The sequence below is a fragment of the Nelumbo nucifera genome, chromosome 1 (genome assembly GCF_055504915.1).
Source record: "Nelumbo nucifera cultivar China Antique chromosome 1, China Antique-T2T, whole genome shotgun sequence".
Taxonomy (NCBI): Eukaryota; Viridiplantae; Streptophyta; class Magnoliopsida; order Proteales; family Nelumbonaceae; genus Nelumbo; species Nelumbo nucifera.
Genome location: NC_142649.1, coordinates 13,291,910 through 13,314,498, shown reverse-complemented (window position 1 = coordinate 13,314,498; position 22,589 = coordinate 13,291,910). Strand labels below are relative to the sequence as shown.

Below are 22,589 nucleotides of genomic sequence, written 5' to 3'. Positions count from 1 at the left end.
GAAAGTCTTTGGTTCAATTTAGATTGGTGTTGGCCAAGAAAAGTTGGTTAAATTTTCTTGGTTGAGGGAGGAGTTGATCCCTGGCCGTGAGGGGACATTTCCCCAAGTGCCTACACTGAACTATGAAAATTCTGGAAATTAGGAATCGACCCAATTTTTAGGCGTGATCATTAAAAACTAAAAAAGCCTAAAAGCTCCTTTCTATATGGTATCCATAAATAAAATGACTTTCGACCAAAAGGGAGAAGCACTTTAGCAAAATTACAGCTTTACAATTTGATGAAGTTATCTAGCATATAAGGGCAACCCAGTGTGTAAAATGCTCCCGTCAATGCAGGCGGAGTCTGGGGAAGGACAAATGTAAGCAGCCTTACCCCTATAGATACACAGAGGCTGTTTCCATGATTTGTACCCTGATCACCCAGGTCACAATGGAGCAACCCAACCGTTGTAAATAATTAATCACATTTGTAGCATTGGGCAATGGTTACCCTCAAATTGGTACTTGCACATTATCACAATACAAAAACTGGACTGTGTGATGACAACACAGCTAAACAAAATAGTGCTTTAGGTCATAGCATTGCCAGTTAAGTGTCAATAGTTGCAGACCCCACCTCACTGCTAAGAAGCATTCAGACATTGCTGTCCAATGCTAGATAACTTATTGCAGAGTAGACCATCCACATGGACTAGCTTCAACAATAAGTCCATTTCCTCCCCTTCCATGTTTGATCAACCATCTATCATGTACAACAACCTGCAATGGTCGGTCACTAAGTGAATTGTGGAAACGGATTTGTCTAACTTCCCCTTCTAAAAAACGATAGCCATTGATATAGCCATTAGCCTGCAGAAACCTGAGTTGGATCAACCATCCTGCATGTATGACAACCAACATACGATACCAGCTCAAACCCGATGCTCAAACTCATACTATCCATTACCAATCCATCTGGTAGAGGTCATCATCCTGTAGCTCATTAAACCAAGAATTTAATTATTCCCATCTGTTATTGCAATTGCCATCAAAATTTACCAATACGCCCTTGGTTCAGTCATCAGATTCAGAAATACTGCCCATATTACAAATGAGAGAAGGTCTATAACCAGCAATCTTCATCTCCTCAGACAATTCTTCCAACTTTGCATATATAGCACCAGACTGAGAGTGATTTTGATCCCTAGACATGAACCTGTTCACAACACCACCAACCTCAATCCAACTGCAACCAGCCTCCTTCCTCAAACCCTTCTCTTTCATACTCTTCCGCACTTCATCAACATCCTCCCACTTCCCCTCCTCAGCATATATATTTGACAACAAAACATGATAGCCAGCCATGCCATTCTCTTTCTCCATTTCAAGCAGCTTTGCAGCAATTACTTTGCCCAATTCAAATTTTCCATGAATCCTACAAGCTCCTAGAAGTGACCCCCAAATTCCGATCACGTTACCCTCATTTCCTAGTTCCTTGACAAACTCGTAAGCTTCCTCCACTCTTCCTGCCCTCCCTAACATGTCAACAAAACAACAATAGTGTTCAGTTGTAGGCTGAATCATATGCTCCCTCTCCATTGATTCAAATATCTGGAGACCTTCATCAACAAAGCCTGCATAACTGCATGCTGACAAAATTGCAACAAAAGTGATTGCATCAGGTTTCATGCCAGAGTGACACATTGACTGAAACAGAGAAAGAGCTTTTGAACCCAGTCCATGTTGGCCATAGCCTAGTATCATGGTAGTGCATGTGACTGAATTTTTCTCATGTAGGCTAGCAAACACTTTTTCAGCATAATCAATGGCGCCACATTTTGAATACATGTCTATAAGAGCAGTGCCAACAAATACATTTTGGTCCACTAAGTGGCGGAAGGCAAATCCATGGAGCTGCCTTCCCAGACTGATTCCTCCTATTAAATTACAAGCAGGAAGGATTGATGCAATTGTAACAGCATTAGGTATCTCATTTTGCTTGAGCATCTGCCGGAGCACAGTAATACCAAGCTCGATGTACCCATTCTGCACATAACCTGAGATCATGGCATTCCATGTGACTTGATCCCTATTTCTAGTGTCATCATTATACTCAAAAAGGCGTTTTGCATTGTTGATCAGACCCGACTTGGCATACATATCTATCAGGTAACTGTCCATTCCTTCGAATTGAATCCCATGTCTGAAGAGGTAAGCATGAGTCTGCTTTCCAATTTCTCCATTCTTGACATTTGATGCTGCTGAAAGCAAAGCTGTTGCAGTTATATAATCAATCAGGAACCCTTGCTTCTGCATCTCATATACCAGTGTCAATCCTTCATCATCAAACCCATTCTGTACAAAAGAAGAAACCATGGTATTCCACGAAACAAGATCTCTCTTCTCTGACATCTTCTCAAAGACTTTGAAGGCAGATTCAATGGAATCACACCTTGAATACATAACAATTAATGCATTTGAAATAATAATAGAATGTGCCATTGAATTCTTAATCACAAAAGCATGAATCTGTTGCCCAAAATCAAGCCGTTGCAATTGCGATGCTGCTGTAAGAGCAGAGAGAAAAGTTACACTATCAGGCACAATCTGATCCATCTCTAAAACCTGAAGGAAAAGATTGAGGCCTTCAAGGGGATAATCATTCTGAACATACCCGTCAATCATAGTGTTCCAAACTTCTGTGTTTTTCTCTATAGACAAATCAAAAACCCGCCTTGCAGAATTCATGTCAGCAAGCTCTGAATACATGAAAATTGCTGAACTAACAGCAAACAGATCATCAACATACCCATTACCCATTTTAACAAGTGAACCATAGAGAACATCAGAGTTCTTTTTATCTCCAATCCCTGCTACTGCAGGGAAGACATTAATGAAACTAACAACAGTTGGTTTTATTCCCATTTTCAACATCAGCTTAAATTGCCTTATAGCTTCAACATACCGTCCCGTTTTAACATACCATGCAATGAAGGTATTCCACGCCACTACGTTTCTCTTACGCATTCTATCAAACAACTTCTGTACTAAGTCGAGCTTGTAAAATTCCACGACCCCCTGACCCGTATGTTCCGCCGAGTTATCAATAGGTGGGCTCAAACAATTAGCGTACATATTCAAAAGCGAATTATTAACAATTACGCTGGGATTAGAATGAGAGCGAAGAATCTGACAATGTACAGCTCTGCCGAACTTCAATTGCTTGGTTTCGGCACACGCTTTAAGCGCGGAAGAATACGTATAAGAATCAGACCTTGTGGCGCGTGTGTTCTTCATCCGGACATAGAACCGGAGGGCTTCCTCCGGCATGCCATTGCAGATGAACCCAATTATGATTGTGTTCCAAAGAACGGTGGTGGGTCGGGGAACGGCGTCGAAGAGGCGGCGAGCGAGCTCCAGTCGGCCTTCCTGACATAATTGGCTGAGACGGGACCGAAGTGTGGGGGTTTTCTGTTTTGGGTTTAAAGAGCTTTGGTGCTGTAGAAGAAGCTGAGAGTTTCCATTGAGATTGGAAGGCAGCACTTGTTTCTCTTGTGGTTGGGTTTTGGTGGGAAGTGCTGAGATTGTTGAGCTTGAAGATAATTGGCTCTGGTTGTGATGGAATTTGCTAGAGCTCGGACTCGGAGGAGAGCTTGGGATGGAGAGAGGCACGGTTGAGGCCATGGCTGATGGTTCTGGTTGGCCTCCTTGAGCTTCTTCTTCCCATATCTCTACGTGTAATCGTGTATCTGGTTTCTTCCCATTTTTTCACTTCTTGTCCTCACAATTTCCTTCTTATCTCTGAAATGCCAACCTGTGAGGGCAAGAAAAGTAGGGGCCCAAGGCCCAGTCTTATGGTTATGAGCTATGGGTAATTGGGCTGGGATATGTCCATGGACTTTTTTTGGGTAAAATTCGTCCATGGGCTTGAGATTTAGGCTGTGCCTCGAAGCTCATAGATGAGAATTTGACCTGATTTCTCTGTGTTGGGCCGAGGATTCATCCTGACCAGTTTTTTTGGTTAACTTGTGCAGGTCTCAATCTTCCCTAATGTAAGCCGAATGGTTCAAATTTAAGACCCCGCATGAGGGTACCCTCATTGAAAATTAAGGGGCTGTTTGAAGTGTATGTGATTTTGAACAGCATTTTTTTTTTCAATCAAAAGGAAAGTGTTTTTTGTCAGACAAGTCAAGGGTAGTGTTTTTCTAACAGTGGGTGTCAATTTATTTTGTTTACTAATCCGCTTCCCATGTTTATAAAAGAGTTTTAATTTTTAAGATCATATTAAGCAACTTAGAAATTAGATTAACAAGAAGAGACCCGTGTTAAAAATATGTTCTTAGCTGAATTGGTTCTGAGTGAACTTAAATAGCTTCATATTTAAATTTTTAATTCAAAATACAAAAAAAAAAAAAAATTCTAAAAGGGTTGGGAACTGGGAAGCAATACAGGAAATCTGATGTGGACAACTGCTTTTTAAAATATAGTATAGATAATAAAATAAAATAAAATAATTGTATTAACATTCTTCCATGACGGGTCAGATGCTCATTCTTTTTTTCTTCTGTCAAACCATGAACTAAACCATCCAATGTGGCTCATTGAAGAGAAAGAAAGATTTAATTTTATCATATTTATGGACTTACATTACAATTAATACAATCTGAGACTTAAATTAGCACAGACTCTGTTTTCTTGTAGATTATAGATATAGCCTTTTATGATTTGGGAAAACCCATAGATGATGTAAAATATGATAACTAAAATAATTAAAACAGATAGTCACATGAATTTCTGGTTACTTAATAAAATTAGAGAAAGTCAGTGCTTGCTCTGAAGAAATCTTCTATGTTATGTTAAAAAACCAGGTGACTCACTCATAAGCAAGGCATTTTTTATATTATATTCAAAATCCCACAAAGGAATTTTTAATATTTCTCTCAAGGTTTAACACTTAGTCCCCATTCGTTTTTTGGTAAGTTATTTATCCGGTAACTATGCAATGCATTTACCTGTATTTTTTTTTTATTTCTGAATTAAATAAGATGATGACTGTTTTAGTCATGTCATTAATTTTGTCTCACCCAAATATTGGCAATTTTCCCCCAAAAAATTCACATATGCGCCCCACATGTGCCCCACAATACATCCCAATTGTGTATTAGGAACAACTCCCGGACTAATGACAAGCATGAGAGATGTCCCCCAATGCACACTGATACATGCATGTGGGGCACCTGTGGTCCACATGAATGAAAACATACAGGTATGGAGATGTTCTCAGGGCTGTCAATGGGTTGTGTCTGGCTGGAATCAGAAATGGCCCAACAAGAAAAATTAAGGAACCAAAACCAAACTAAACCCAATAGGAACTGTAATTTTAGACACAAAACAAAACCGATTGACAAGGTTTAAATTTTCGATATGTATTGGGGGCTTCTTGATACGCCCCTACAGGGGGTATTTTGGGGTTTAACCTGGTTCAGGGGGTAGACAGGCCTTAAACCAACCCTTCTAAACCAGGTTTAAAAAAAGAAACTAAGAAAAAAAGAATTGAGCCTCAATATAGGCTAATATACCCAACCAGCACCGATATTTTGAACCTTGCCAATTGGTTATTGGGACAATTGGATCTGACTCAATGGATCCAATTAAAATAAACAAAATCCAACTCCTCTTTTGATGTATAAATGGAAATATCACCTTGTAAATTTCTGGCAATGTCATTTTTACTTGTGGTCTCAACCTGGCAGGATCCATATAAACCAATTATCCAATCATTCCCTCGATTTTTTGGGTTATCTTTCAAGTGTACGACTAAATCCTTCACTGGTAAGGAGTCAAATGCTAGAAAATTCATATCTAATAGATATTGCTAGTAAGAAGTTGGAAACCATCGTCCCAATTATTCCTCTGGAAAATATTACAAATTTAAGGCTTGATAAAACCAGTTTCGAACCAATAATAATTGAGACAATATATCAGAAACCAGAACCAACCCATCAATACCAGTTCCTGGAACAACCAGCTCAAACCGTTTGGGTATATCGGGTCGGACCCGACCCATTGACAGATCCTATTGGGTCTAGTTCGGTTCCTTGGTTGATATTGCTTAGCCACTATAACAAATTCTTGTTCTCTCACGTCTGCATATGGGTAATTCCAGATTTCTATTTTCCAGTACAACATTCATCTAGAATATCTACGTTGAAGGATATACATACTGTACCCACAAAGAAATTATCTCTATCACATTCAAGTCATAAAGCTTCCATTTAATCCTTCATTACAAAATATGTTAAATCAGATGCCACCAGCTCCATGCAATAGAAAATGTTCTCAATTGATATGCTACTGTAGCAGTAGCCATGGTGAATTACACTACTGGGTTTTGTTAACAGGCTCAAGAGCTTCAATCATCACCACACTGTTTCCCCTGATGACCTGCAGAGAAAAAAATCATGCCAATTAGCTGGGCTAAGTTAAACAATGTTAAGTAGTCGTAGTGGGGAAAAATCCTACAAAAAGATGAAACATCCAGAACCCACCACCATCCCTATGTCGTTTTTCTCATTTCCATTTGCTTCTACTGTGTTGTCAACCACCAGATTCATAAACTGATCAAATCCACGGAGAGTCCCAACCACAACTCTATTTGCATTCAGCTTGACTGCAAGAAAGAAGAATTAGTGCAGGTCTGGTATCTACAGTCCTAGAATTATCATCAAAATCAATAACTGTCTACTGCCACAAAAATGCATGAATAAAGATGATAATATGCCATCACAGACCCTCTGGAAATGAATCTAGTCTCAAAATTGTGCAATTCAGAGTTTCAGACAAACAAGACAGGTTTGTGGGCAGCAAAAAATCTATTCATATCAAATGGCCATTTAACCCTGTATAGACTCGTCCATTTGTCCAGTTGAGGAAACAATAGTGACAAACAATAAACACATGGTAAACCACTGCAAGCATCAAACACAAAAAAGGCACAACTCCAATGTTAGATTAAATGATCTAACAGGAGAACAAAATCACAAGTTCTAACATGACATTGCACGACTCTTTTGACCTTCATCATAATGCAATGTTCGTTTGACTACATACATAGATAAACATGTAACGGTCAAAACAGTCTTGACATTGCACTTCAATATACTATCCTTGGTGCCTTGATAAAGAGCAGCAGTGCTTAAGAATACTTAACAGTCTACAGAATTAGCTTAGATAAGTCAAAGCAAGCATCCAACACAAGTAAAAACAACAACTCTAACTTTAGATTATACCGCTTACTCATAAGGTGTAATATGATGTTACTTAATTCTTTTAAGGCCTGACATGATACAGCGCTCATCTGGATGCCCTACCTAACAGTGGGTGTAACTTAGCCTAGTCATCCATAACTTTGAAATTGCACTTCAAATTACTAAGTCTTAACCAGAAGTTGATCCACCTTGGATCAAACAGCTTTAAAGATGATTTTCAAACTGCCCCCCTGGGTCGATTTAACCCTTAAACATTGTAAACCAGATTCTATAGTTGTCTTTTTTCAAAAGTTCAGAGCTGTTCGATTGATGATTTGACAGTTTGGCTCAGTGAACCTTTTAGATCCCTTTTCCTATCAGACATATATGGACATCCTGCAGCGGCAGTTGCTTTTGTTGTCTGTACTGTTTTGTTGGGAAATACCTCATCATCAATAACCTTGTTGGAAGGGAAATGGATGTTTTGCATATTATGTCTTGCAAGTCACTACTCACTACAACAACAAACCATTTACCCATGACAATGATATAACTTCAGTTTCCTTGGCCTCATACTTTGAAAATTTTTGGGGTTCATTGGTGCTTTCCCAGTACTATGTGAATGCTGGCAGTTGTAAGGACTCAGTAAGCATAGGAAAGCCTACTGCAGCATCTCCCCCTTGCCATATTTTGGATAACAGGGTGCTGTTATGGACAATCAGCATGGCTTACTTCCCAATGACAACACATAATTCAGAGACATAAATCACTCGTCTTACATTCAGTGTGATTCACTGTATGCATAGAAAAGTAGAAAACAATTCTATTTGATATTAGTTATTGGCTCTTCAGCATAGTGATTACTGACTTGTAATGGACTGTTTTGTATCTCTTTCACTCCGATTTTGTTATTTAGGCTGCATTTGTTTCCATGTAAAGGGGGGGTTGGAAGCAAAGTTTTGAATAAAACAGGCAACGATAAAAATGACATTTTTACAAGTTGAATACTATTCCTACCTACTTTACATTGAAATAAATGGAACCTTAGTGAAAATCATTATGCTTTTGTTTAGAAAACAAAAATATGGATATCCGGGCCATAGACAACACCAAGAGGACAAAACCTAGAAACATCAAAAAGCATTTTTTTTTTTTGATAAATAACATCAAACAGCATTTATTTAATTCAACTTCATTTAGCAGGTTTAATATCAAAGTAGTTGCTAATATGGACAAGTTCATACTTCCAATGTACCTTTGAAATCATATGCATGTACATGCGAACATTCCTAAATAAAGATTTTTCAGAGAGGGGTTGGGAGAAGTGCAGCATTTAGCAACCCTCCCTTCCCCAGTCCCCCCGCCCCCCTGAAAACACAAAAAAGGGCAATAGTAACTGGGAGAATTGACTAAGCAGTTTGGATTTCATCGGAGAAAACACTCATGTTAATCAGTAAGTCAGGGAGTCACGACTAACACATAAAGAACACATATAATTCCACGGATCTTCATCAGAACCACATTACACAATGTTAATCATGGCTAAAATGCTACTTGAGAAGCTCCAACAGATGCAAATGGGTGTTCCGTGTTAAGTTAGAAAACAACCCAGCCATCTCACCTCTTGTTCATACTACAACAAAAAAAGAGAAAAAAATGCAAATTTTCAGCTTTCAGTTCAAAGCAATTCATCCAAGTATCAACAACATAACGAAAATCCCTAACCTTACAATTTTATTTTTTTGGTGGAAAAAATCCTTAACCTTACAAATTTGAAAAGACAAAGAACAACAGATTGTTCAAAGGCAGGTGAAACTACAAATAAAGACTACATTGAAATCAAAAACTTACTCTGAAGCTTCTTGTCCATGTACCTGTTCCATTACAGAAAAAGAGAAAAAAACAAATTAATCGTTGGAACAATATAAGAGAAAAGAAGAGGAGGAGAGAATATCCATTACATACTTCTTCAAATCCGGAGGCTGGCCTGATCTGCTCATCGTGAATCCAGGAGAGAGATAGAGTCTTTACCAGTCTCCGCGATCTCTAAAACCCTCGAAGGCCTAACTCGCAAGCAGCGCTCAAAACCCTAGCAAAAAAGTTCCCACTCACTTATGGAGAAAGGGCTCAGTTGTCAAAAGACTCGAAACAAAGCAATTGCACCGGAGAGTCGACCGGGTTCTGAGATGGCTCGAAGCCCTTTAGGACTGACTGGGCCAAGTCGACAGGCCCCATAAATTAGTCCTGTTCATGGGCGGAGAAGCCCAAAAGGCTTGGCCGCGGATTCGGGTTTTTGTAAATAAGTCCGACCCAATAATATTTTACACAAGGATTTTTTTTTTTTGCTCCCACAACTCTTAATTTTGCCCAAAAAAATTCACTTTACACTATGAAAAATTATAAAAGGGCCATTTTTCCCTCAAATTATGATTGAAAGGCCATTTTAAGACAAATATATATATATATATATATATATATATATATATATATATATATATATATATATATATATATATATAATGCTAAAGACATTGTAGATAGATCCAATAGACAATGAATAAAATAATAAAAGAATGTTTATGTGACATTGCTCAAATTTGAAAAGGCCACTTTACACCATAAAGTTTGAAATGACCATTTTAGAATTTAAAAAATTTATTAGTTAAAAAAATAAATTTTATTAGCTTTGAATAAATTACTTTAAAGATTTTATCAAATTAGAATAATTAAATTACCAATAATTAATTTAATAGTATATGATTAACAATAATTAAGTGTAAATTATTATTAAACACTAACTTAATTAGCTTAACTAATAGTAATTAAACTAACAATCACTTAATTTACTTAATTAACTTAGTTAACTTCATTAACTTAGTAACTCAATTTGCTTAATTACATTAATTTATTTAATTTCTTTAATTACTTTATTTATGTAATTTACTTAATTAATAGTAACTTAATTTAATTATTCACCTTAATTAGATTTTATTATTTAATTACTCTACGAACTTAGCTTGATTTACTCAATTTACTTAATCAATTAGTTAACTTAATTACATGGTTTTAAAATCATCATTTACCAAAGCGGTTATTATTTGACCCAAGAATTGGTTAACTATTTGACTCCATTTTATATTTAGCTTGAAAATTTCCAAAAAAAAAAAAAGATGTTGACTTGGCTAGCAAACCAATGACCTGGACAATTGAACCGCTAAATTCCTGATGAATGGCTCAGAGGAATTTTTTAATTATTTTTTTATTTTTTAAATGACATAGGCTAATTTGTTTCAACTAGACGATCGAACAATTGACCCAAAAACTAATGACCAAAGAGGTTCATTTTTTGGGTAGGTTTTAAAACCTTGTTTCATTGGCTTAATTTACTTATTTAGATTGATTAGCTTTATTTATCTAATTTACTTAATTAATTTAGTTTCCTTAATTAATTTAATTTACTTATCCAATTGCTTACTTTACATGGTTGGCTTAATTTACTTAATTATCTTAATTAGTGTAATTTGTTTAATAACTTTATACCATTATAGACCATGAAGTAATTTTCTTAATTAACTTTATTAAAGTGGTCCTTTTAAACTTGAGTAGTGACACATCAACATGCTTTTATTATTTTATTCATTATCTAACAAATTTGTCAAGGATGTCTTTAACATCATTTGTTTTTGCCTTGAAGTGGTCTTTTCCATCATAGTTTGAGGGAAAAAAATGGCCCTTTTAATTATATAGGATCTAAAGTGATTTTTTGGCAAAGTTCAAAGGTTGTCTGAGCAAAAAATCCTTATATAAAATAAAAAAAAAATAATAATATATAATAAAAATATATATTAATAATAAACAATAAATTTGCTTATTCCTATTTAAATTGGGCTTGAGGCTTTATATAAGGGTTGGGCTCAGCTTTGATTTGGCTTGTGAATAGGTTTACCATTAAGGTCTTGGTCTAAAGATGATCACTCTTAGCTTCACCCAGAAACCTGGGGGGAGAGAGATAGAGGCAGAGCTAGGGGGATGGGGGACTTGGGGACCATGGCTCTCTTTATGATTTGAAAAAGTCATTAATATACCCTTTGTGGTAGGAAAATTTGAGAGAGGGGGGGGGGGGGGGGGGAGATTAGTATGGGTTTTGGTCCCCTATATATATTGTCAATGATCAAACAATGGACCTATTAAGTGCTCCTTTGATTCTTGAATCTCTTGTAACCTTTTATTGTTAGTGTTCAAATTGAAATTGGTTTCAATACATTTGAAGTTAGAACACCAAAAGGAAAAATGTTTTATATTTTAGTTTCAAGTGTACAACTTTAAAATTTTTGGATTTTTTATTTTTTTTCATTTATGGTTGCCTTTTTTCTTCATTATTTCTCCTTTGCATGATAGCCTAAAGGTGAATGAATGGGAATGGAGGGGAAGGCATTTCCGAAATAGGTAGGGGTTTCATGCCTTGCCTAGCGTGCACAGACACTAGCACATGAATGACGAACCCCTATCCATTGCCTAATCCACCCACTTGGCAGAATGTGCACCTGCCCCTTTCTTGCTGCTACCCAGTACCCACCTGCCTTGACACTCTACTAGGGATGATCATTTCCGCCCAATCCAAAACTTTCAGGCTTGGTCCTACGTTTTGTGTACAGGCCCAGTCGTAGCCTAAGTTTGCATACCACAAATTTTAGGGACGAGGCATAGGCGTAGTACTTCAAGCCGATTTCCACTCACATATATTTAAATGTATGTATTTTATATATAATGTATAATATGTATATATATGATATGTTATTTTATGATATATTATATATTTTATGTATACATATTATAATTTGATACTTACAATATATATTATATATAATATTTTAAATTATATCATTTATTATAAAATATTATATATATAATGGATATAAGCCTAAAATCAAACCTAGAACTCAAGCTGGCCTGGGGCTCGGTCTAAACTAGAGCTCTTATCATAAGTGCAAAGGCCAGCTTCGCCTATGATCACCCCTACACTCTACCCAGCCTACCCCCCTGCCTAACCCGTTGGCCTTGGTCTAACTTCCCTCCCTCCTTGTAATTAACAAGGAAAAACCAAGCAAACCATTGTTTTATAGAAGAAAAATATATAAAACATCAAGCGAAAAATTAAATAAAAATATTAGCACTTTTTGTATTTAGAATCATGTGTTATAACGGCTAGTTTAACACCGCCGGCTTAGCCAATATTTCTTGTAGTGAATCGGACTTTTTGATATATATGATGGATGGATTGCAAGTTTCTTGATTTTTAAAGCAAATAACCAGGGCTCAAGTCTCTTAATTTATATTTTCTTTAAAATACATGTGTACTAAAATAATATATACAATAAAATGTTATTAATTAACATGAGGTGGACTGGTCATAATGAAGCAATATATGAAAATAAGATGTCATGCATTCAAATCTTGTCAAACATGCTTTAAAATTTCAGTTATTTAATAAATTAGTGGTTTCACAAAACCGGGACAGATTCGCCAATTTTCTTGTTAAATCAGCCAGTCAGCCGATTTTGACTGATTTTTAGCAAATATAGTTATCAGAGAGTGACCAAACTGGCCAGGTCCTGGTTCAACTAGTTCGACTGGTCGGTCTAGTTCGATTTCCTAAAAAATCTAGGATAAATAGTCAATAGTGGGACAATTAAGCCTTTGTGTTCTAAATAAATTTGGCCATTTAATAAAAAATCAAACCCAAGGGTGTAATTAACTTGGATGGGACCCATCCCAGGTTTAAGCAAATCCAACATGCAACTTTACATGGGCTGATTTTGGATTTTAGGTCCTTAGGATACGCTTGGCCCCAAAAATTCATGCTTTTTATTTTGGTTTAAGCTTAGGCCTAACCCTTAGGTTGTTTGAGCCAAACTTGAACTTGGCCCAACCTTATCCCAACCCAAGCCCAGCTCAGCTATATACATATAAGCGTACATAGACACAGACACATGTTTGCATGCATACAAGCATTTATTATTAAATTGAATTATAATAGATCAAATAGGGGATCCAATTATAAATGGATCAAATTCAAATCATCCGTAATGAACAGAGGGTGTGAATAAAATGGAGAAACATTGAAGTTTGATGGATGAATTCGGTTATAGTTGTATGGATCATGTTTGGGAAGGGATGAATTTGGGTATAGGCAAACCTAATCCATTGCATCCTTATGTACAGTGTATGTTTTCCGCCGGTCCAAAGGCATAAGATTCATAATGTACATCTAACTATAGTAGCAATGAAAGGTAAGAATATGTATTGGAATATTATATCTAATTAAGATGGTACTAATAAGCATAACAAGGATGTTTGGAAATGGTGTGGTTAAGAGATTTTATGAAAGATTAATTGTAGATAACTTTTTTATGAGAGTTGTTTAATTTTAACCTGAAATGTGAATACCATGTCTTAAATTGGGTTTTATGCACAAGGGCAATTGATTGAATGAAACCTACTTTCAATGTTCCTTGTATGGATGGGGATGGTGTTGAGTGTTGTTGCCCGTCTCTCGGGTTAGGGACTTAGGGTGACAGGGATTTTGGCTTATACAACACCGAGAGCTTTCTTTGTGTGGGTGAAGATGCCTATCGACCACCTACCTACCTATAGGCGACATGGTTATTGGCAACGTAATCATCAATTCAACTGTGCTTTGATGGGATCACGAAGACTTGACTAACAGGTTCTTCTCCATTCAAGACTTGACTAAGGCTGTATTTAATAAATATAAATAAATGTTTAAAGTAAAAGAATATAAATAAGTGATAAAAAAAGTAAAAAAAAAAAAAAAAATTACAAGTAAAGACATCAGATAGGAGGGTTTCTACTTTAAACATATAACTAGCATTTACCTCAAACAAAGTGGTAATTAAATTTTAATTTAAAACGAAGACAATTAGTAAATTACAGGTGACCACCCCCTACCCCCTACTTTAATTTGGGGGTAGTGACATTTAACCCTTCCCCTAAACTTTCATTTGCCACGAAGACCCACCCTCAACTTTCAAATTTCATCACTTTTTTGCCTCCATGCCTTGATTAATAAGCTTAACAGTAAAGGTAAAATTATAAAAGTGTCCATTTGACAATTGATGGACTGAGAAAAGAAAATTCCTATAACCATAGCATTTATTTTCTATTAACCTCAACTTTGGTTGCACGCAAAGAACTTGTTTGGTAATAACTTTTGAATTACTTGGGCTTATTTATAGTTTTCCTTTTGAATTCATCTAATCAATGAATTCTATTTTGGTTTGGTTTTTGTTTGTTGTTTTTTGTATTTCTGTATTTTTTTTATTTTTTAATATTTTCTTCATTGTATTTTCTACAATTTTCTATTTTTAATTTCTATATATTTTTTGCATTGTCCCACTTTTTTCATTTTTATTGTATTTTCTGTGTTTTATATAAATTTCTACATTTCTTTTATTTTCTATTTTTGTTATATTTTTTTTTTTGAAAAAAATGGTCTCATAAAATAATATGAGGACAGTTTTGAAATTTATAAATATTTAAATAAGCACGTAAAAGTCACATGAGAATCCTTTCTGCAGTTAACTTCTAGAATGCTAATGCAAAGTATTGGAATCTGAAAGTTTAGAATGGGTCTTTGTTACAAGTGAAAATTTGGGGGTTATCAGTTTTTGTCTTTTTATTTATGGGTAAAAGACTTAAAATCGCCTCTAAAATTTCTCCTAAATATTGCAACATTTCCTTATTTTTCAAATTGGACTAGACCTTACCCCCAAATCAATAACACCTAGGCCTTAACAATCAGCTAGTCGGGACCCTGCTAGGGTCTTAGTGTTCTACCCACCAAAGTACAGGGTGACAGTAGATCTGTAATTTACCCTAATAAATATATAGAGACAGGGTAGTATTGTTCCAATTCCCAAATTTTGTTCTTAGTCAAGAAAGTTCTCCCAGACCTTTAATCACAAATCAAATCTAATTTTAATTTCTTTATTTAAAGTGTCTTGCAAAAAGAATTTCATGTTACATTGGTGAAGGTCCCATAGTAACAAATAAAATCAAACCTAAGTCATTTAAATTGAATAGATAACTTATCCTAAATGCTTCAAGACATATAGCTTCCATAGCTTCCCAGTGTCATTAAATACTTAAGGCCCATTTGGTTCACAGGAATAGGGTCTGAAATCAGAATTAGAATGGGATATTCTGATTACAATTGTTTGGTTAGATGGAATCGAAATCCCATTTCCATTCCTGCTCGATGACGTTTTACATTGAATCATGAAAGTGATTATTGTTTTTTGAAAATAGCGATGGATGGAAGAGTTTAAAGGTTTTACATCGATTATTGACATAAAATTTTAGAACTAATGAGGTTTTACATCGATTATCGACGTAAAACTCTACTCCATTCAAACGCATGCAAAAATGAACTGAAGTGGAGTTTTATGTCGATAATAATTACACCTCTTTCCAAATACCTACAAAACTGAACTGATGTAAATTTTACATTGGTTCTTGATTTACATCACATCCAAATGCAACTAAACAGACTATGGGAATGGATCACCCCGATTTTAATTCCGGAGGATTTCGATTCTGATTTTGATTGTGAACCAAATGGACCATAAGTTAAGTTGGGAGCTTCTCTACATGATTGTACCTGCATACATGCCACTTGAATAAGGGTCTGGAATCAATGGAGGACCTAGAGGGATATCAATGGGTTGGGCTAGCATAAACCTAGTCCCAACCCAACAAGGAAACACACAAATCTGCATGGTGAATAGGGGTCTGGAATCGTGGGAATAGGGGTCTGGAATTGGAATCCCATTTCCATTCCTGCTGAAATGACATTCCCCCGTTTAAGAGAATGGCCATTCCCTATCCCTCTCTTGGGAATGAAATCACATTCCTGCTAATTCTAATTCCCATATCCATTCCTATCTAGACCAAACAAACTATGAGAATGGACCATTCTGATTCCATTCTAATTCTAACTGCAAACCAAACAGATCCTTATAATAAACCAAACAGATCATTACATTAGAAATTAGATTACTAAGATCATTTGGTGTAATTGGAGAAATCCCGATAACAAATATTGGTTTATTTGCTCAAAAAAGCATTAATCGTTTTACCTTTATCCACAAAACATTTCAAAATATATAGAACAAGGAGAGCAGTAAGAGGTCTAAAACAATACTGGGCATGTGGTCCACCTCAAATTCCGTAACACATTTCAATTTTCTGTTTTTTCTGATTTTTTTTTCATGGTGTTTGGAAGTGTGGGCACTTTTTGGGACCGATTTTCAAGAAAAAACACCCATTCTTTCAAGACTCGTTTTTCACAAAAAAAAAAAAAAACGCATCTGTCAAGTAGGCAGTGAGCAACACTATCCTGTTTGGTAAGGTGGTTTTCATCACCATTTTTCATGTATGTACTGACAGGTAAGCACTATATAAGATACACATCAATCAACCATTGGGGGAAACAGTTCACCGATGCATGAAACGCCAAATTTCTGAGACATGCCTAATTTTTTAATGATCGGCTGAACCAAACAATAAGATACATGGGCGTTTTTTGAAATGCCCATATAGATCCAACGTGGCACCATTTTTTTGAAAAACGGCAACATCCCCTTTGTTGTTGATGATCAATTCTCAAATTGACATTTCCTAATTTTTAATTATGAAAGAGACATATACGTGGGGAAAGATATTTGTTGAATGGTCAAATTGACTTTTCTTTCTAATGAGTTTTGTTTGATCAAAATTAACTTTCGTTTTTATGGATTAGTTAAAATATACACTATGTTTCCACTAAACTATTATTGAATGGATTAGTTTTCTTGATTTTTTACGGAAGAAAATCAAGAAACTGGAAGTAAGAGGGGGATCGACTCCTGTGAATTCATTGCCTAAGGAAGATGATAAATTAAAGGCTGAAACCACTGACGCGATTTTAAGGTCTCTACAGGAAGCACAAAGTGATAGGGATCACTCGGCTTATACAACACAGAGAGGTTGCTTTGTGTGGGTGCCTTTTCATTGAAGGAGATGCCTATCGACCACCAACTGTGCTTGTCTCCTTTGTTCTCATGAATGGAGAGACAATAATGCTTGATGGGATCCCGAAGACTTAACTAACAGGTCAAGACTTTCGTTTTCTTTTCTTTTCTTTTGAGAAGTTCATGGATCGAGACTTGACTAAATGATGCACATAATTTAATGTCTTCATATCATCATCAAATAAGGCTTGTCGGGTTCGAATTTAATTTTGGGCAGATTTCTTATATTGCCCTTATGGTTTAACTAATTGATTAACTCTATTCTTACTCTTTATATATTGTCTTAAATTATTCTTAAGTTTTTTGATAATTGTCTAAAACATCTCCTACCGTTAATTTTTTCTCACACTTCATTACATGTGACATCACATGTCTAATATATTCTTAAAAAATTCTTAAAATACCCTTTTCTGCTTTTTGCAATGATTTTTCCCGGTCACCTATGGTTTCACCCATCTCCTCTTTCACCTCTAGCTTCACCCATCTCCTTGCTCCCCTCCTCTCTTTCTCTCTTTAATCAATGGTGAAAGAACTATATCTTGTGTACTACTACAACTACGTTCTTTTCCCTGATTCCTGAAATGGGGCAACATGTTGCTTGAGGTCGTCCCTCAGTATTGAGGATAACCCTACTACCACATCATCAAATGCTGACATGCCATCAGATGGATCCCCATCTACATATGTAACTCTGTCTAGATTAAAATAGAAATCAACTAACTAGATAGATCCTATCAGATAGAGTTCAAACCTAAGATAAACTCTATTTGATATAGTTCAATGTTATCTGACTCTCTCCAACTATGTATTGTACTCAAGCTGTACTTCTCCATCTATAAACATACAGGGTTCGAATGATTCTTCATCCCCATCGAACCATTCCCAATTTATTTAGTTTTTCTGTTCTTTATTTATTTCTTAACTTGGTATCAGAGCCATATTCTCATAGCTTCATTCAACAACTCGATAGGAGGAGAGATCAACAACCTAGGGTCGTTGACACCAGCACATACAATAGGTACACCATGACCAATTCTAAATGCCTCCCACTATCTTCCCATCAAGTTAAACAACGACAAATACATCCTATGGCATGCATAGCTTCTTCCCATTCTCCGTACCCACAAACTCATGGGTATAGTGGAAGGGAAAACCCCTACTCCTCCTAAAGAGATCGACGACCCTGAAGATCCATCAAGGAAGATTATCAACCCAGCATTCGACCATTGGTATCAACTGGATCAACTGGTACTTAGTTGGACCGTTTCATCCCTTACTGAGGGTATACTCACTCAAGTCGTAGGTATGTCCTCATCCTCTAAAGTTTGGAGTGCATTGGAAGAGTGATTTGCTTCCCACTCTCGATCCAGAGTTCTGCAATTGAAGATACAACTCCAGAGTATCAAGAAATATACTCTTTCTATTTCTGAATACATACAAAAGGCTAAAGGTATTGCTAATAACCTTTCTGCTGTCTCTAAACCTGTTTCTCGGCAAGATCTTGTTATGTGTATTTTGAGTGGACTCGGATCTGAATGAGTCCATTATTACTGCTATTGCTAACAGACCTGATTTTGATAGATTGATAATTGTTGATGTTGTTGGCCAATGACTCAATCATGAGTTTTGGCTCAAGGAAAATCATTTTGTTAAATCTGATGATGGAGCTTCTACCAATTTTGTTTCAAACAATAAAAGTAATTCACAACACTCTCAATTGTCTTACAACAATTCACAATGCAGAAGAGGTAGAGGCGGCCGCGGGAACCAGAATGATGGTCCCGGATGAGGTCACAGATGCAGTAATATTATCTATAAATTATGAAACATCCTTGGCCATGGTGTTTGGAAATGTAGCCATCGGTTTGATATCTCTTATCTTGGTCTTGATTGGCAGCCTACTTAGAACCCTACTTTGGATCCAGTTGTTGCTATGCACATCGATTCCTCTTTATAGTTTGATCTGGCCTAGTATCCAGATTCTGGAGCAACACACCATATCACATCTGATCTGGACAATCTATAGATTCGATCAGACTATGGAGGGTCTGATCAGGTGAAAGTTGGTAATGGCACATATTTGGAAATTAAAAATATTGGTTCCTTAGTTATTTCTCATAATAATAATAATTTTTTTCTTGAGGATATTTAACATGTTCTCTCCATTACAAAGAATCTGCTTTATGTCAGCAAATTTACTAAAGACAACAATGTTGTCTTTGAATTTCATCCTTCGTATTTTCTCTTGAAGGACCATATGGGGAGAGTTCTACTCCGTGGGCCTAGTAAATGTGGACTCTATCAATTTCCTACTTCAGCATCCATTTCTTCGTCCTCCGACAGTACTACATTTATTGGGGAAAAAGCATTAGTTTGAGTTTGGCATCATCGGCTTGGGCATGCATCACTTAAAGCAGTTCGGCAAGTGTTGTCCCAATTTGGTCTTCCCTACAAAGGTTCGTTTAATTTTTCAGTTTGTCATGCTTGTCAGTTAGGAAAAAGTCATCGTCTTCCCCTCCCTAGTTCATCGTCATCTTACAGTCATCCCTTAGAACTGATATATTCAGATGTATGGGGGCCAACCTCGATTGAGTCCAATAGTGGTTTTAAATATTCTGTGTTATTAATTAATGAATAAAGAAACAAGCATCACGCCTTTCAAAAAAATTAAAAATGTATTAAATAAAACATGTGAATTAGATGGAAATGCTGAAATTATCTCTCCCAAATATAAAGAACCTAGATGTAATTAATCTTAAAATTCAATTATTCCTTCTAATTTTTTATTGGTCACTGGGAGTGAGAAAAAATTGAAAAATCAAATCGACCGAAACTGAATTAAAAAAATGGTTAACCGAATTAATCGGTTCGGTTTCAGTTTGGTGTTTTTAAAAAACCAAAGTACCAATTTGTTTTTGGTTAACTAATATAGAAACCAACGATTAATCAAACTGACCGGTATACATATATTCTATATATTTTATATAAATGAACTAATCCACTATTAAACCGCCAAGATCTGTTTATATGTGGGTAATTACTTTTAAAAATCCAAATTTAGCCCTCTATGTACTTTTTCTTTTTTTATTTTTAACTTATTTGGACGACCTACCTCGTCTCTTGTTGCTGCGGAGAATATAGACAACAAACAACAAAAGGTAGAAGTTCTAAGACTTTGATCAAGATTCAAGATAATAAGGCAAGGAGGAAAAATAAGAAAACAGTTATGGAAAGAGGATGCTTGGGGCCCAGCTACTCCCATCTTGTGTGTTCCTCCTATTTCTACCAAAAAATGAGCCTGAGAGAAAGATTGGTGATTCATGTACCCACCACGGCAATCAAGCTTTTACCCGTGCTAAACATATAACTGGAAAACCAATGTCTTGTCTTTGTTGCTGAAGATATGAAGCCAAATAATTATGATAACATCCCGGAGGAGTTACCTAACCCTGATAACCTGAAGACGAAGAGGAAGATGGTGAATGGACAGGCCAAATCATCCCAAGTCCCAAATAAAAAGAGTTGCGATATCCTACTAACGAAAACACATTCCAACCACCTACCAATCTGATCAAACACCGCACATCTCACTATGAGATTAAGACTCATCATAAAGTGGGACCCATCATTTATAAGATGTACGGTATCAAATTGTGTTGGTAGAGTGTTGGAACATGTTTTGTTCATTGATGATATGGACTCAAATAAAAGGGACCATGTGAAAACAAAGCAAATAAAAAATCTCAAGCGTAAGGGAAAAAATTGACAACCCATTTACCAAAAGTGTAACACCACACTCCATCCAATTTCTCATCTTCCTTCCCATTGGATTTGACAAATCTCCTCTCCCATCCATCTTCAATAATTTCTTGAAGAAAACCTCCTGATGAGGGGTAATTTGGTACAACCAAATAAATAAATGTCATGTGGATGCGATCTGCCTGTAGGATGACAACTTAGCAAGGGGAGCTTAGTCAGCAGTATGCGGAGTCTGGACGTTTGCCACCTCGGCATAAAGTCACTTCAGCGCCTAATCGAGTTCCGGGCCCAGGAACCAAAGTGACATATAATCAATTCCAGTGGCTTCCCAGTAGACTCTGAATATTATGGGATCATACTACATAACGGCAAGCGTTATCTTCTCCCCAACCGGATCGGGCGGCGACAATAAGTTTCATTGATTGATATGTTACTCCCCGAATAAAGCAGAAACGAATCTCGTCCATTTAGGACACAGATCTCGAGACTATTTCGGGAAACTCGCGATGGCTCAGCTATATGAAGGCATCAATCTCTCCATGGTCCAGGTACACACGCGATTACTTGCACCCAAACTCTCTAGCTCTCAAACTCTACCTCGCAACCACAACATAATACTGACTTAAGCATCAGAGTGACCTCCCCAGGTCATCCACCCTGGTCACTCTAATCATTGTTTTGTAGTTTGCTCCAACTCATCACTCAAGTACGTCCACGCAACCCTCCAGCTAGGAGCTTCCAAATCGCGCATCATCACTTGGCGCCGTTTGTGGGAAACGATCGAAAGGTCATCCCAATCTTTTACAGTCTCAAACTCAGTCTCAACCTCAATGGCATCATCCAGCCACAACAGTAAGGGTAACATGAACATCATTGGCGGGGAAGAGCAGCAGATAGTCGATCCCCAAGGACCCTCAGTGACAATCGGCCAGTTTACCATTCCTCTTACCGCATCCGGGGTCCCATCACTGTCCGCACCCCACACTGCCAACAGGTGAGTGCCCCGCTCCCCCAGGTGAGCACCACATTCTTGGAGCCTTCCGTGATTCCCCCTGGGATCGGGCACTCCTAGTTCAACGACCTCATCCAGAGCATTCGAACAATGCAGATTTAGATGCAGCAGATTCATCAGTTCCAGCAGTATTATTTTTATCAACAATATCAACAACAGTTCCCACCACTGCAACCAAGCCAGCCGACAAACAACCAGCACCAGTTTCCTCCCCGCAGGGAGATAACTTCGTAGGTATCGGTCCCCCTTCGAGACAAACCCCACCTCAAGGTATTGTAGGTGACCGACGTACTCCCCCTGCTTCCTGAAGAGAAAGCTCAAGGAATAGGCCCAAACCCAACCAGCCCGAGAGGCGCAGCCAGCAGATTTCCCATGTGGAGCATCGACCCAAGGTCCGAGGTGCGGGCTCCAAGAGAGACCCCTCGGTTCCTCGCATCAGCCAGCATCGAATGCACAATGAAGAGGAAGCGGCGAGGAGAATCTTTGAACTATCTCGCCCT

At 37.0% G+C, this 22,589-nt stretch overlaps 2 protein-coding genes across 2 annotated transcripts; both read right to left on the bottom strand.

The window, feature by feature from the left end:
• Positions 1–447: 447 nt before the first annotated feature.
• LOC104610315 (Tetratricopeptide repeat (TPR)-like superfamily protein) lies at positions 448–4,055 on the bottom strand. The gene has a single exon (XM_010276874.3). It carries the CDS (start codon positions 3,662–3,664, stop codon positions 1,055–1,057), a length of 2,610 nt encoding a protein of 869 aa, XP_010275176.1. The 5' UTR covers positions 3,665–4,055; the 3' UTR covers positions 448–1,054.
• A 2,151-nt stretch (positions 4,056–6,206) lies between these two features.
• Positions 6,207–9,349, bottom strand: LOC104610314 (putative small nuclear ribonucleoprotein G). Its single transcript, XM_010276873.3, has 4 exons — positions 9,193–9,349; positions 9,079–9,101; positions 6,529–6,650; positions 6,207–6,424 (listed from the first exon to the last, which is right to left on the bottom strand). The coding sequence occupies exons 1-4, from the start codon at positions 9,225–9,227 to the stop codon at positions 6,362–6,364; spliced, it is 243 nt and encodes an 80-aa protein (XP_010275175.1). The 5' UTR covers positions 9,228–9,349; the 3' UTR covers positions 6,207–6,361.
• Positions 9,350–22,589: the final 13,240 nt, after the last annotated feature.